Raw genomic sequence first — 17,314 nt, forward strand, 5'->3', positions numbered from 1 at the left:
ATGGAAATAATGATAAGATCAGAATACTCACTTGCCTAATAATTGTGCACGCAGTGTGTGTGTGTGTGTGTGTGTGTATATATATATATAATAAAAAATAATATACTATATATCCCTCTCCACTGCCCCTCCCCGAGAGCCTTCCAAAAAGGTCAAATACTCAAGTCAATCATTGAAAGCAACAGTGCCACCTTGAATAAGAAATAACATGTATAATATGTATGTGTACACTCATATGGAATAATGATAATTCACCATTGTTGATAATTCATTGTTGTACAGAAAATCAACGTTAGATAGTAATTATTTGTATGAATATAGTACTAATTTCTCTTGTAATAAACAAAGAAATAGATATCCTGTGATAGTAAACTTGTATACACCGATCAGCCACAACATTAAAACCACCTGCCTAATATTGTGTAGATCCCCCTCATGCCGCCAAAACAGCACCAACCCCCACCTCAGAATAGCAGTCTGAGATGCTATTTTTCTCACCACAATTGTACAGAGCGGTTATCGGAGTTACCGTAGACTTTGTCAGTTTGAACCAGTCTGGCCATTTTCTGTTGACCTCTCTCATCAACAAGGCATTTCCATCCACAGAACTGCCCCTCACTGGATGTTTTTTGTTTTTGGCACCATTCGGAGTAAATTCTAGAGACTGTTGTGTGTGAATATCCCAGGTGATCAGCAGTTACAGAAATACTCAAACCAGCCCGTCAGGCACAAACAATCATCCATGCAATTATCTAATCAGCCAATCATGTGGCAAGAGTGCAGTGCATAAAATCATGCAGACACGGGTCAGGAGCTTCAGTTATTGTTCACATCAACTATCAGAATGGGGAAAAATGTTATCTCAGTGATTTGGACCATGGCATGATTGTTGGTGCCAGATGGGCTGGTTTGAGTATTTCTGTAACTGCTGATCTCCTGGGATTTTCACGCACAACAGTCTAGAATTTACTCCGAATGGTGCCAAAAACAAAAAACATCCAGTGAGGGGCAGTTCTGTGGATGGAAACGCCTTGTTGATGAGTGAGGTCAACAGAGAATGGCCAGACTGATTCGAATTGACAAAGTCTACGGTAACTCCAATATCCGCTCGTACAATTGTGGTGAGAAGAATACTATTCTGAGATGCAGGTTGGTGCTGATTTGGCGGCACGAGGGGGAGCTACACAATATTAGGCAGGTGGTTTTAATGTTGTGGCTGATTGGTGTAGATATGAAATAATCATAAAAATATAATTTATGGAAGTGGGAAAAAAAATGACACTTCCAAAAACATTTTTTTTTTAATTTTTTTAATTATTATTATTTTTTTTATCCCATTTTCTGCCCAATTTGGAATGCCCAATTCCCAGTGTGCTCTAAGTCCTCGTGGTGGCATAGTGACTCGCCTCAATCCGGGTGGCGGAGGACAAATCTCAGTTGCCTCCGCATCTGAGACCGTCAATCCGCACATCTTATCACGTGGCTTGTTGAGCGCATTACCACTGAGACGTAGCGCGTGTGGAGGCTTCACACTATTCTCTGCGGTATCCACATATAACTCACCAGTCAGCATCTTTACTTGCTGAGCTTCCCAGGCCCCCTATACATTTTTTATTTTTTTTTTTGTGTTACACTATTTATAAAAGAGAGATTGAAGAATACCAAAGAGGTGTGGGTACAACTAAAAAAAGGTATGAGGTACAGGGGGTGAAATGAGGTCCTGGGTCACTGAAGACCCGTTGGTATGCGTTTAAGGGTGAAAAAATGCCCCAAAATTCAAGAATAAAATACTTCTGTAACTAATGCTGCTGAAAAAGTGGGTCACTGTTGTGCTTAATTGTGGCTGGTTGTATTTCTGTTGTAAGATGATCTTGACGGGTTGCGTTGCCTGTGCTCTCAGTACTTCACTTACAGTGTGCTGCTGACTCTGCTGTGCTGCTCAGTGTTCCTGCATATCAGCAGTATAGGCAAACTGATCCTCACAATCTTCATCCAGATCTGCTTCCTTCTGCTGGTGGAGTGGCCCCTGGTCAGTCTGTTAGACAACGCCGACCTGTTTGTCACCGCCAATGCACTGTGAGTTTCAATTAGGACGTGTTCCTGGATGAACATCCATGTTGACCCAGGATCAACATACTTGTTGGTCCTGCAACAACATTCCTGTCAACCAGTCAGATTTTAGGGTTAGATTTGGGGCTGGGGTTGAGGCTTTAGCACCAATCTTATCAACCTATCATTTCCCTCTAATTTTGAGGGATTGTTAATGGTTAGGGTTAGATATAGGAATAAAGTTAGGAGTATGTTTGTTTGACAGTTATGTTGTTCCAGGACCAACAAAAGATGTTAATCCAGGAACATGACGTACTTGGCAAAATTATAATAACCATTACCAAACATGCAATTGGTAAGCCATGTTTTGAGGAAGATCACAATGTGGTTCTCCAAGTAGGTATAGAAGTACAGAAATTGAAAGGGCAAGTTTTCCCAAAAATGCAAATTCTCATAATTTACTCACCCTCATGCCATCCCAGATGTGAATGACTTTTTTCTGTTGAACACAATAGTTTAGGTTAGGGATAGTTCACAGAAAATTGAAACTTCTCTCATCATACACTCACCCTCATGCCATCCCAGATGTGTATGACTTTCATTCTTCTGCTGAACACAAATGAAGATTTTTAAAAGAATATCTCAGCTCTGTAGGTCCATAAAAGGCAAGTGAATGATTACCAAAATTTTTAAGCTCCAAAAAGCACATAAAGGCAGCATATAAGTAATCCATAAGACTCCGGTGGTTAAATCCATGTCTTAAGAAGTGATGTGATAGGTGTTGTTGAGAAACAAATCAGTATTTATGTCCTTTTTTAATATCAATTCTCCTCCCTGCGATATGCATAAAGAATGTGAATCGCCACATTCATGAAAATGAAAGTGGAGATTTATGGTACAAAAATGACATAAATATTGATCTGTTTCTCAACCACACTTATCATATCACTTCTTAAGACATGGATTTAACCACCGGAGTCTTATGGATTACTTATATGCTGCCTTTATGTGCTTTTTGGAGCTTCAATATTTTGGTAATCATTCACTTGCCTTTTATGGACCTACAGAGCTGAGATATTCTTTTAAAAATCTTCATTTGTGTTCAGCAGAAGAATGAAAGTCATACACATGGGATGGCATGAGGGTGAGTGTATGATGAGAGAATTTTCAATTTTCTGTGAACTATCCCTAACCTAAACTATGGACCCTAAACATTTCGCAGAATTATACTACAGCCAGGATAATCTTCTATAGCATTGAATTGGAGACCATAGCAAATATTATTTTTGCTTTCCCATTTGCTCCAACAGCAAAAGAAAAAAATGCTTTACATTTTTTTTTAATTTTTTTTTTATGACTTTCCAAGAGAGAAAAAGAGAGAGCTGTACATTACGGCAGTCAGAAGAGAGAAAGATACCAAATTTACTGTCACTCCCTCAGCAGCTGTAATTGAAACGCTATCGCACCAATGTTTTTTTAATGCCAGGGTAATATAACACAAAGAATGAAGTTATACAAAATAATAAAAAAAAAAGTAAATTAATGTAAGAAAGATTGCTAGATTTACGCTGCTAAATAATGTGGAAACACTTCATCACATCTGAGAAGTGTAAAAATAGTTTTTATGCTGATTTGTCCTTTCTCTTCAACAGTTCTTTTTTCCTGAAAGGCTTTCGAATGACTGCATTGCAGTGTTGAGCTTTGCATTTAATAGAATGTGTGTATATGTTTAGTGGGTCATGTTGGTCGCTAATGGGAAAATGTCTATTTTTATGCAGGTCTACTTTCAATGGAACCGAGCCTTGGTGAGTTAATGGCATGCTTTATTGTTTAATGATTGTAAGAGAGATGGTTCGAAGATAGAACTTCAGAACTATGAAATAAGAGAAGAAATTAGGTTGAGCTCTTTGCAATTTGCATGTATTTATATTCTTTTTTCAATTCTTTTTGTCTGAGATGTTTTATATGACAGTTCATACCACAACAACAAATCCTGTAATAAATGTGTAGACTGTTGTAGTTTGAGCTACAACAGTCCAAATCCTGGAAATTACATCAAATTTTTTAAGTGTGGTTTCCAGGCCAGGAAAAGTCATGGAAATAATAAAAAATTTAAAAGTCATATAAATGTATATTGAATATGATGCTCAAGTCTAAAATATTTGATTGGCTAGATATTGGTCATTGTGAATGTATAGAGCAAAACTTGTGTGCAAGCCAGCGTTAAACATCAGTTTGTCTAATGAGGATCTTGTTGGATACATTTGTACACTAATAATTTTAATAATTTAAAATACAATATTTCATTTATTATTATTATCTAGTAAATTATTTTGTAGTAATCACAAACGACGGTTTGTTTGTCATGTTATGATTGCATCATGCAGCTCAGTTTTGCTTTCTGAGAATCTGTTGTCTATGTGACTTTGTTCTTCTTTCCACTTAGCCCGGAAAGGGTGACTAAAGTGTCTCTGAGGGTGATGATTCCAGTCATCCTCACTGTGTTTGTACTAGCTCTCTACCTGCACGCACAGCAGGTCGAGTCCACTGCTCGCCTTGACTTCCTGTGGAAGCTACAAGTGGGTCTCTACTGACTTTTCTCTTAAGTTATCATCTGGTCAAGTTGATGTTAGCCAGTGTTATTAAAAGTCACTGCCTAAAACATGATACAGAAAACTGACAATTTTCCAATGTGTCATTCCTCACCAGGCCACTGAGGAGAAAGAAGAGATGGAGGAGCTTCAGGCCTACAATCGTCGTCTCCTTCACAACATCCTGCCCAAAGATGTGGCTGCCCACTTCCTTGCGAGAGAGCGTCGAAACGATGAGCTTTACTACCAGTCATGTGAATGTGTGGCCGTTATGTTTGCCTCCATCAGCAACTTCTCTGAGTTCTATACTGAGCTGGAAGCCAACAATGAGGGTGTAGAATGTCTGAGACTACTCAATGAGATCATTGCTGACTTTGATGATGTAAGAAGGTCATAGCGGAAATATAAGAAGATAAACTGAATGTATGCCACTTGCATCTGAAACTGCAGTGGCATTTTGTAATGAGATTTTAGGTGAAACAAGTAATTTTTTTCTATGTTTTGCTGTTCAATATGACTTTATAGATCTTGGAATTTATACTGACTCCTATTGGTGTGGATACAGCATTGAGTAAAAATAAAAGTTTTTTTGCTGTAGAAATACCCTACTCTCAGGTATATTTGTCACTACCAAGATAAATCAAGTAGTGTTCTGCTGGTCATTTGATTTCAACATGGTTGCCACCACAAGAGGGGACCACCATTATCTCGAATAAAATAGCTTTGAGCCACTCATATATGACATGTTTGTCAAAAGCATCAGTTTCTTTTGGTGGAAAACTTTGATTGGAAAAATTACTTACTGCACATTTAAAGGGATAGTTCACCCAAAAATGAAAATTCTCTCATCATTTACTTACCATACATCCCAGATGTTGACTTACTTTCTTCTGCTGAACACAAACAAAGATTTTTAGAAGAATATCTCAGCTCTGTAGGTCCATACAATGTAAGTGATTTGTGATCAGGCCTTTGAAGCTCCAAAAAGGAGATAAAGTCAGCATAAAAGTAACCCATAAGACTCCAGTGGTTAAATCAGTGTTTTCTGAAGCGATCCAGTTTGTTTTGGGTGAGAACAGACCAAAATATAACTCCTTTTTCCACTGTACATCTTGGCATTGTAGTCTCTAGGCATGATCATGATTTCAAGCTCGATTAGATTTCCTAGTGCTTGACTTGTGCGCAGAACGCTATAAGAAGTGTAAACCAGCTTGAAATCTTGATCACCAATTAGACTGCTTTCAAGATGTATTGTGAGAGAGGAGTTATATGTATTTTTATTTTATTTATTAATTTTTTTGTGCTTTTATATGCTTTTTGGACCTTCAAAGTTCTGGCCACCATTCACTTGTATTGTATGGACCTACAGAGCTGAGATATTCTTCTAAAAATCTTCTTTTGTGTTCAGCAGAAGAAAGAAAGTCAAACACATCGGGGATGGTATGAGGATGAGTAAATGATGAGAGAATTTTCACTTTTGGTTGAACTAACCCTTTAACGCTGATCGAAAGTAAACATAAGTAATAATAAACTGTCTCCAAGTATTTATTTGATATTTTTCTAACTTTTGTTATTATTCTGTTGAGTCATTGACTGCATCATTATAATATTATAAATACCTGTTATTTTTACTGTTCATAGATAATTTCTGAGGAGAAATATAAACAATTAGAGAAGATCAAAACTATCGGTAGTACGTACATGGCAGCATCTGGACTGAACGACTCGACGTACGACAAAGAAGGCCGCACACATATTCTAGCCTTGGCTGACTATGCCATGAGACTACGTGAACAGATGAAGTACATCAATGAGCACTCCTTCAACAACTTTCAGATGAAGATCGGTAAGATGGGTCTTTGCCATTGACTCCTGAAGACACCATACAGTCGAAGTCAGAAGTTTACATACACTTAGATTGAAGTCATTAAAACAAATTTTTTTAAGCACTCAACAGATTTCATATTAGCACACTATAGTTTTGGCAAGTCGTTTAGGATATCTACTCTGTGCATGACATGAGTAATTTTTCCAACAATCTTTTACAGACAGGTTGTTTCACTTTAAATTGACTATATCACAAGTTTACATACACTAAGTTAACTGTGCCTTTAAGCAGCTTGGAAAATTCCAAAAAATGATGTCAAGCCTAATTTAGCTTCTGATTGGCTAATTAGAGTCAATTTTACCTTCAAACTCGGTGCCTCTTTGCTTGACATAATGAGAAAATCAAAAGAAACCAGCCAAGACCTCAGAAAAAAAAATTGAGGACCTCCACAAGTCTGGTTCATCCTTGGGAGCAATTTCCAAATGCCTGAAGGTACCATGTTCATCTGTACAAACAATAGTATGCAAGTAGAAACACTATGGGACCACGCAGCCATCCTACCGCTCAGGAAGGAGACGCATTTTGTCTCCTAGAGATGAATGTAGTTTGGTGTGAAAAGTGCAAATCAATCCCAAAACAACAGCAAAGTACCTTGTGAAAATGCTTGAGGAAACAGGTAAACAAGTATCTATATCCACAGTAAAACAAGTCTTATACCGATATAACCTGAAAGGCTGCTCAGCAAGGAAGAAGCCACTGCTCCAAAACATCCATAAAGAAGACAGACTACAGTTTGCAAGTGCACATGGGGACAAAGATCTTACTTTTTGGAGAAATGTCCTCTGGTCTGATGAAACAAAAATTGAACTGTTTGGCCATAATGACCATTGTTATGTTTGATGGAAAAAGGGTGAGGCTTGAAGCCGAAGAACACCATCCCAACCTGAAGCATGGGGTTGGCAGCATCATATTGTGGGGGTGCTTTGCTGCAGGAGGCACTGGTGCACTTCACAAAATAGATGGCATCATGAGGAAGGAAAATTATGTGCATATATTAAAGCAACATCTCAAAACGTCAGCCAGGAATTTAAAGCTTGGTCGCAAATGGCTTCCAAATGGACAATGACCCCAAGCATTCCTCCAAAGTTGTGGCAAAATGGCTTAAGGACAATAAAGTCAAGGTATTGGAGTGGCCATCACAAAGCCCTGACCTCAATACGATAGAAAATTTGTGGGCAGAACTGAAAAAGCATGTGTGAGCAAGGAGGCCTACAAACTTGACTAAGTTACACCAGTTCTGTCTGGAGGAATGGGCCAAAATTCCAGCAACTTATTGTGAGAAGCTTGTGGAAGGCTACCCAAAACATTTGTCCCAAGTTAAACAATTTAAAGGCAATGCTACCAAATACTAACAAAGTGTTTGCAAACTTCTGACCCACTGGGAATGTGATAAAAGGAATAAAAGCTGAAATAAATCATTCTCTCTACTATTATTCTGATATTTCACATTCTTAAAATAGTGATCCTAACTGACCTAAAACAGGGAATGTTTTCTACGATTAAATATCAGGAATTGTATAAAACTGAGTTTAAATGTATTTGGCTAAGGTGTATGTAAACTTCTGACTTCAACTGTATATGTTTTCTTGAGGTTGATGTTGTTGAAGTAAGTGTACACATTTATTGTTATCACAGGTCTGAACATTGGGCCAGTGGTTGCTGGTGTGATTGGAGCCAGAAAGCCTCAGTATGACATATGGGGAAACACAGTGAATGTATCCAGTCGCATGGACAGCACAGGTGTACCCGATCGTATCCAGGTAACCACAAGATAAAAAAAAAAAAAACTTTGCCTATGTCATGCTTATACAAGACTAGTTTTGGCAAAACACAGTGCAGAAATTCCCATTCCATCAGTAAAGGTCAAGTCATTTTTATTTGTATAGCACTTTTCACCACACATAGTTTCAAAGCAGCTTTACAGAAAATCATGCATTAAAAAAAAAAAAAAAAAAATGAAACTAGTATTTATGAAGTCGTAGTGTGATCATTATGTAGTTTGATTAAATATGATTGTAAATTGTGTATAAAAATTAAATAATAATTGTGAGCAAGCTGAAGGCAACTGTGGCAAGGAACACAAAACTCCATAAGATGTTGGTTAATGGAGAAAAATAACCTTGGGAGAAACCAGACTCAATGTGGGGGCCAGTTCCGCTCTGGCTAAACAACATGAATATAATGCCAATATTACTTATTTGTGTGCAGTGCAAGTCATGGTTTTAAACTGGTAAATTATGTAAGCGATACGGTCCAGTGTTTTAAAAAAAATAAAAGATAAAAAAATAAACATTTATGAACTTTAAGATTAATAACTAATGTCTTTTGAAGTCCATCCTGGATTAACTGCAGAGGTTCACATAGATGCATTGTCCTTTGTTAGTTATCTGATAAAGGCTTTTGTTGGCAATAAAAATGATAGTCTTTGTATTTCATTTCATTCCATAAAGGTCAACTCAGATCATTCTTTTTTAATTAATCCATGAAAATATAATAAGAATTGATTGAATTTATAAAGATGGTGCTGCCATCTATCGTTATGTGACTGCAATTGCAGTTTAATATTGCAGGACTTTCTGACAGTATAGTTTTTAGCTACTTAGTAACACCTGAAATATTTATAAATTATAATAGGATTTTGTGGTTTTCTCTAAAAATTCAAATATAGCCATTTTAATTCATTTAATTTATGTAATATATTATTATTCTTATAGGTGACAACTGACCTGTACCACGTACTAGAAAGTAAGGGCTACCAGCTGGAGTGCCGTGGACTTGTAAAAGTGAAGGGGAAAGGAGATATGACCACTTACTTCCTCAACAGTGGTCCAGTCTGCAGTTAACACTGACCAAATGCCTTTCAATGCACTGAAATGCAGGAAGGACAACAGAAGGCTCTGAATGGGATTTGGACTTTACCTTAAGCAGATCCAAATACAACCACTCATAAGCTCTGTCTCATGTGAGCATTAATGGGCATAGGTAGTATTTAATATGTGCACATCTTGCGAATAATTCACATTCTGAACTATGCTCACAGGCTACCTGAAGGATTTGATGAACCAAAAACTGTTGCCTTAGATGGAGTTGACTGTGGAGAAGGCCTTGTTTTCTTTTTATTTTGTGGGAAAGACTTCTTCCATACCAAAATTTGAACTCTTTATTTATTTTGACAGATTTTTAAACCATGTAAATAAAGAGACATGACCATGATTATATATATGCAAGAAGCAAGAAGAAACTGGTCAAAGAACAAAGTCTTTGATATAGAAACACTACACACACACACACACACATACACCCTGGCCACTTGAGATATCTGAACAAGTGCCAGCAACTGTTATTCAATTGTCTGGTTTTCCCTTTTTTGTCCTTATGTCACTCTTTACCGTAAATGCCAAGTTCTATGACAAGACACTAAAGCAAAAAAAAAATAAAAAAACAGGTCTTCATTAAAGTCCTTAGAGACAGAGGAATCCTAAATTCCAGTTACTTGTATTTACAATTGCTATGATTTATGATTGATACAAATGTTTTTCTGTTTTAGTGTTTGTGTACAATTGAAGTAACTTAAATGAAGAACAAGAAATTGTATTGGACAAATATATTTTGCTTTCTCATTTGTTCATTTACATGTGTGGCTGCGGAGAGTGAGTGAGTGAGTTTGCGCTTGAACGCAGGGGCTAATGTCTGCATAAATACAGTGTATTATCTTTAAAGGGCGTAACAGCTCACTGTGAGGTTTATATGATTCATTTAATTACTTTTTTGCCAAATTAAGTGCTGAAGGGTGTGTCTAATATAAATGCTTCATATGTCTTTGTCCATCCTCTGTTAACACATCATTTCCCTCTCATTAGAGTTCAGTATTGTGTTCCACAAATTGCAGCTCTTTATTTATTCCTACAGAAATTACTGAAAATGCACACATATGACCAAGACCTCCACATAGCTGTATAATTTTAGTATGATATAGTCTGTTTAAGACCCTTGTAAATAGGTGTAAATGTGCAGACAGTGGCCATAAGGGTTAGTGGATCCTTTAAAAAGTAACTGGACTGCAAAGTTGTCCATTTTACAGTGTTTGGCAAAAGTCCATTTTAGCATTTCCTCACGAGTGCCCTTATTCATGCTAAAAAACAAATTATGCAATTACCTGTCAAAAACAAAGGTTAGCACTGCTGTAGAGTATTTTTGTCATGTATTTGAACATTGCCACTGTATAGACAGGCACATCTATGACTGTATTTCTGAAAAACATTCTTCCCCTTCTTTAAGCATTTCACGATAAACATATAAGCTGTTTAACATTCTTACGTATTCATGGATACAAAAACACTTTTTTTTTTTTTTTTTTTTTTTTTTTTGTTAAAATATGTTTGTGGTACATGGACCTTTCAAGACCTTTTCATTGGAAAGGTGACAAAAAATAAATAAATTGGGTGTTTTATTAAAGCATGTTGTGTGTCAATATCTTATCCGCCTACCACATTTTACATTGTACAGATTTGTGCAATTTGTCTTTCATATCTGCATGTTTTATCTGCTCATTTTAAAGTTCACTCTAAAATTAAAATTCTGCCATCATTTACTCACCCTCATCCTGTTCTGAATTCTCATCCTGTACTTTATTCCATTGAACATAAATGGAAATGTTAGGCAGAATGACAATCACAGTCACTATTCTCTATCATTTTATGAAAAAAAATATGCTGTGAAAGTAAATGGTAACAGGTTGTCGGTCATTATTCTGTCTTACATCTTTTGTGTTCCACAGAAGAAATTCATTGATAGTGCTGAAAAAGGTGATGTAAACGGTATTAGGTATATCATCATCAAAAAAAAAAAAAAAAAAAAGAACAGATGTTTCCTGTCATTTTCCCATCTTTTATAAATCAAGCAAATTTAAAGGGATAGTTCACCCAAAAATGAAAATGATCTCATCATTTACTCACCCTCATGCCATCCTAGATGTGTATGACTTTCTTTCTTCAGCAGAACACAAACTAAGATTTTTAGAAGAATATTTCAGCTTTTTAGGTCCATACAATGCAAGTAAATGGTGACCAGAGCTTTGAGGCTCCAAAAAGCACATAAAGGAAACATAAAAGTAATCCATAAGACTCCGGTGGTTAAAACTATATCTTCAGAAGTGATATGATAGATGTGGGTTAGAAACAGATCAAAATGTAAGTAATTTTTAATCTCTAAATCTCCACTTTCACTTTTACATCTGAAAGTCACATGTGGTGCCTGTTTAGTTTCACTTTCACATATGAAAGTGAAAAGTGGAGATTTAGAGTAAATACACTGATCAGCCACAACATTAAAACCACCTGCCTAATATTGTGTAGGTCCCCCTCGTGCCACCAAAACAACGCCAACCCGCATCTCAGAATAGCATTCTGAGAGTTACCGTAGACTTTGTCAGTTCGAACCAGTTTGGCCATCCTCTGTTGACCACTCTCATCAACAAGGCATTTCTGTCCACAGAACTGCCGCTCACTGGATATTTTTTGTTTTTGGCACCATTCAGAGTAAATTCTAGAGACTGTTGTGCGTGAAAATCACAGGAGATCAGCAGTTACAGAAATACTCAAACCAGCATTATTAGTAAAAAAAGAAAAAAGAAAAAAAAAAGGATTTAAATATTGATCTGTTTCTCACCCACACTTATCATATCCCTTCTGAAGACATAGATTGAACCAGTGTCATTTAAATTCCTTTAATGCTGCCTTTATGTGCATTCTAAGCTTCAAAGTTTTGGTGCCCATTATTTGCATTCTAGTATAAACTAACAGAGCTGACATATTCTTCTAAAAATCTTTGTGTTCAGCAGAAGAAAAAAAGCACACATCTGGGATGGCATGAGGGTAAGTAAATGATGTGAGTATTTTCAATTTTGGAAAAATGATTCCTCTAAGGAGATGTTATACAGAATGCTAACCTTAATCATCATTTACTTTCACTGCATGTTTTTTTCCCCCTCCATATTTTGAAAGGGAATGGTGACTGAGACTGTCAGTCCCTAACATTCTGTCTAACATCTTTTGGGTTCCACAGAATACAGAAAGTTTCACAGGTTTGGAAGACAAGTTTGGAAACCTTTTTCTAGTATTCATTACGGTGAAAAAACATGAACAATGTCACACAGTCCCAAGTTATATATATAATGTTTAATTATACACTGAAGCAAGATCATGCTTTATTCATGCCTTCTGTCGTTATTTCACAGATTTTTACGTACTGTGTGAATTTAGTTTAGTGACGGTCCAGCATTGTCAGTGTCGAAAGTATTTAGATAATTAGTTCTGGACACTAAGGGTAAATTGCACCTTATCTCTGTGTTTGGAAGCATGTTGTCCATAAGACAAAGCCACCTGCATCTATCAAACGCTGTGCACGTGCCAACCTTGCACATGTAGCACATGTAGAACTGCTCACAATCACGATAGGCAGGGCAAAACATTTGCACTTAACGCAGATGTTTACAAGGATTTATACAGTAGACACTGATATGCTGCAGCGCTGATATAAAAATGCAAAATACGATGACACAGACAAGCCCACATTGTCACAATCTCTAAAATTTACCTCACCGTGTTTTCTTAAGTTGGAGCTGCAATTTTAATCTTGAAATATATCCTTGTCTTGGTGTAAAATGAAAGCATTGTGTGGAGTGAAGAAATTTTTATTTTGCATGCTTGCTGCTGTAGTGTTGAACGCGACTCCAGTGACAGCGTGCAGCTGTGAAGTTCCTCTGTCTTTAGAGTCCCATTTAAAAATCTCAATAAATTAGGCATTTATTAACACTTATTAAATTAAAACCAGTAATGTAATGACAGGAGTGCTACCATTACATCAGAAATTTACTTGAGTAAGAGTGAAAAGTACCCACCATAAAACATACTCATAAAGTACATTTTTTTCCAAAAAGTTACTCAAGTAAATGTAACGGAGTAAATGTAGCACGTTACTACCCACCTTTGACTCTCTCATCACAAGTCCACTCTGTCTAGAGCGCTTGCTATTTCAATGGCCAAACATACATTTATGCCCCTATTTTCAGATTAACATTTTTATTGGTTGCTCCTCAAGCATAACACATAACAAAACAAAACATTCATGAACAGTCAACCATTATCCCCCTTAAACCCCATTATTTCCCTTCCCCCCTCCCAATCCCCAACAACACCCTGACGCCCAACAAACATCCCTGTGGCCAAGCCCAAGTACACATGCAGACAAAAAAATAAATAAATAAATTATATATATATACAAAAATGGCAAATAGCTGCCCAACTTTTTTCAAACAACTCCCGGTTCCCTAACCTTCTATACACCACCTCCTCATATGCCGCCATCCTGCCCATCTCTGTGCACCACTCCTGAAATGAGGGCACTCCAACCGACTTCCATCCCCTAAGGATGACCTGTCTGCCAATCATAACACTGGCTAGGACCCAATTTTGTATGTACTCATCCCCTATATTAATGACTGCCCCATCGCCTAAAATACAGAGTCTGGGGCAAAATGAAATTTGAGTGCCCAATATGTCACACATAAAACTCTGAACCCTCAACCAAAATTCTTGGATCTTAACACACCTCTAAAAACATGGGTTGTGTCCCCATCTCTGATTGGCATCGCCAGCAGGTGGGTGTGTCTTTAAGACCAAGCCTATACAATCTATAGGGGGTCCAATAGAATCGATGTAAAATCTTAAATTGCATAAGGCACACCCTTGCATTTCTAGATGTAGACTTGATGTTTTTTAGAATCCTAGGTCATACTCCTTCCTCCAATACCAAGTATAAATCTTTCTCCCATAATCTCTTGAGAGAAGTTGAAGCTCCACACTCTGAATTAGCAGGGAGTAATACACTGATGCCTCATGACCTTTCCCAAAAGCAGTAATCACCACTCCCAGAGTATCTGCCACTTTAGGGGGATGTATGCTACTCCCAAAAACAGTACAGAGCAGGTGGCGCAGCTGTAAATACCTGAAGAATTGAGACCTGGGAATCCCAAAACGTTGAACCATATTTTCAAAGGATCTCAACACTCCACTCTCATGTAGGTCACCGAGTGTTTTAACCTCCCTCACAATCTGCTCTGTCCAGCAGTAAGGGGACTTATTAATATATAATTTTGGGTTCAGCCATATGCTCGAGGCAACATTTCAATAAATGTCCGAATTAAACACTCTTACACTTTTGTCCATACTCAGTGCAAACACGAGATAACAGGTTGTAACTTAACTTCTCTGGTTAGTTTGATAGAAAGGCTTTGCAATGGCGAAATAGGGGCAAGAACTTCCTGTTCAATACAAAACCAGGGAGGGGCTCTCTCAGGTGGAAGCGACCAATGAGCCAAATGTCTGAGACCGAACGCATAATAATAATAATCTAGGACATTTACCATTCCAAAGGAAGGACTTCGCTATGCTATCAAATTGCTTGAAATAAGAGAGGGGGACATCTATAGGGAGAGACTGTAGCAGGTAGTTACATTTTGGAATACAATTTATTTTAATAACATTAACCTTCCCAGTCATTGATGAATGTAATGAAGCCCACCTGCCCACATCACTCGAAAACCTTTTTATTAAAGGATCAAAATGAACTCACACAAATCACACAAATTTGCTGGGAATAAAATACCCAAATACTTAATGCCCTGTTTGGGCCACTGGAATGTGCCCAGCTGAAAAGCCGTTACAGGGCAGTACGCTGTCAGAGTCAAAGCTTCAGATTTAGACTAATTAACTCTGTATCCTGAGAATTTAGAAAAGGAATTAATAATCCTGTGGAGGCAAGGCATAGAACTAGTAGGGTCGGAGATTAATAATAAAATATCATCTGCGTAAAGCAAAAGCTTATGCACCACACCTCCCGCCACTACCCCTGGAAAATCATCCTTTTTTCTTATCGCGGCTGCTAATGGTTCCAGGGCAAGACAGAACAATAATGGGGAAAGAGGGCAACCCTGCCGGGTGCCCCTATCCAGAGTAAAATAATCTGAGATTAATCAATTTGTTTGTACCTCCGCTACCGGGTGTCTATAAAGTAACTTAATCCATCCAATAAGACAATCCCATTCTACCATATCAAATACCTTTTCGGCGTCAAATGAGATGGCTGTGACCAGAGTCTGATCGTTCACCACTGCCCGCATGACATTAATGAAACGCCTAATGTTATCAGAAGAGCTGTGGCCCCGAATAAACCCCACCTGATCTATATGTATAAGAGATGTCATAACTTTACTTAATCATTTTGCCAAAAGTTTTGACAATATTTGAACGTCTAGCTGGATCAGGGAAATTGGATAGTAATTCTTACACTCACTTGGATCTTTGTCCTTTTTAAGAATCAAATTGATCCAGACTTGTGTCATGGTTGGCGAATTCATACTATATGACCATATTTCATATGTATATTCTGAGTGTTTTCCTCCTGGCTCACCATGAGGGTCATTCACTTGTGGCATACTCATGTCGGTCGCCATCCTGTGGGACTGCAGCATCCTGTTTCCTCTCTGGGAAGGTTATTGTTATGTAGTGCGGTGTGATGGGAATCTGTTCCCAATAGCGTCAGCTTAGTGACGCAATGTCAAGTGTACTGAATCGTAACGGATCGTCTCTGTTACGTATGTAACCTCAGTTCCCTGAGGTGAAGGGAACGAGACATTGTGTAAGCTGGCCGCGGTACGGACTCAGGGTTTTTTGAGGTGCGAGCGATGTGCTCTTTGTCCCTCAGTCAGAAAATTCTGAGGAATGGTGTTTGCACGCCCGCTTTTATACCGGATAGCTTACCTAAAAGGGCGGGGCTTAAACACCATTACCAATCCTGGCGTTATTGTAGAAAGGTTTCATCTAGGTCCTGTAGAAGGACACTCCCCAGAACGTCAGCTTAGTGATGCATTGTCTCGTTCCCTTCATCTCAGGGAACCGAGGTTACACACATAACCCAGACGATTTCTGGCCACCATTCACTTGCATTGAAAAGACCAACAGAGCTGAGATATTCTGCTTAAAGTGATGTCTTGTAAATATAGGGACAACAGTTATAGGGTAAAATTTGTCAACTTTTGAGACAGCAAGATGTTTTTTTGAGTAACAAATTAAGACAATACTTATTCAAAATAACCACTTCAGAAAAGGTTTAACCAATGTCTCCTCATTTCAATCACATCTCAACTATTCTATAAACAAATTAATCTCCATTGTGATTGGATCAGTCAATGCGAGCTGACTGTGAACGTTTTTCATAACAAATATATTCGCCCCACTTAAGAAAAACAATGTGTTTTATGGGGGCCTTTAGCCCCTTCAACAGGGGGGCTTTTTTTTTTTACCCCAAATACTATCCTTTTACTTATTGGAAATTAACAATAAAAACAAATTATATATATATATCACATTGAACAAAACTGAAAATGATAAATAAGTATTGTGTCTAAAACAAATATGTGACAGTTTCAATGATTCTCATTAACTAGCTACATAAATTTGCAACATTTAAAAAAATATTAAATATTAGATTTTTTGCCTCAAATTCAAACTTTGCAGTGTAATAGTGACAAAAGAAATGTACTGTCCCCCTCAAATATTGTGGTTACTGCTCTGCTTATTACGCTTATGAGGCAGTGGCATTGGAAGATCAAATTTACTCTGCATTTTATTTATAATGTACATGCAATAGTAAAGGCAAAATGATGAACCCAGAATACAAACGCAACCTGCAATGTGTTTCCCCCACAGAAAACCATTGCAGAGGAAAC

At 37.5% G+C, this 17,314-nt stretch overlaps 1 protein-coding gene across 1 annotated transcript in view; it reads left to right on the top strand.

Moving 5' to 3' along the window:
• LOC127419596 (adenylate cyclase type 6-like) overlaps positions 1 to 11,094 on the top strand; it is an 81,187-nt gene extending 70,093 nt beyond the window's left edge. Inside the window, exons 17-23 of the mRNA XM_051661113.1 lie at positions 1,901 to 2,076; positions 3,828 to 3,854; positions 4,496 to 4,628; positions 4,759 to 5,022; positions 6,282 to 6,486; positions 8,164 to 8,288; positions 9,243 to 11,094. Of these exons, the coding sequence (XP_051517073.1) occupies positions 1,901 to 2,076; positions 3,828 to 3,854; positions 4,496 to 4,628; positions 4,759 to 5,022; positions 6,282 to 6,486; positions 8,164 to 8,288; positions 9,243 to 9,371 (1,059 nt within the window). The 3' untranslated portion in view covers positions 9,372 to 11,094. The remainder of the gene's footprint in view (positions 1 to 1,900; positions 2,077 to 3,827; positions 3,855 to 4,495; positions 4,629 to 4,758; positions 5,023 to 6,281; positions 6,487 to 8,163; positions 8,289 to 9,242) is intronic.
• The last annotated feature ends 6,220 nt before the right edge of the window (positions 11,095 to 17,314 follow it).

Source organism: Myxocyprinus asiaticus, chromosome 29 (assembly GCF_019703515.2).
Source record: "Myxocyprinus asiaticus isolate MX2 ecotype Aquarium Trade chromosome 29, UBuf_Myxa_2, whole genome shotgun sequence".
Taxonomy (NCBI): Eukaryota; Metazoa; Chordata; class Actinopteri; order Cypriniformes; family Catostomidae; genus Myxocyprinus; species Myxocyprinus asiaticus.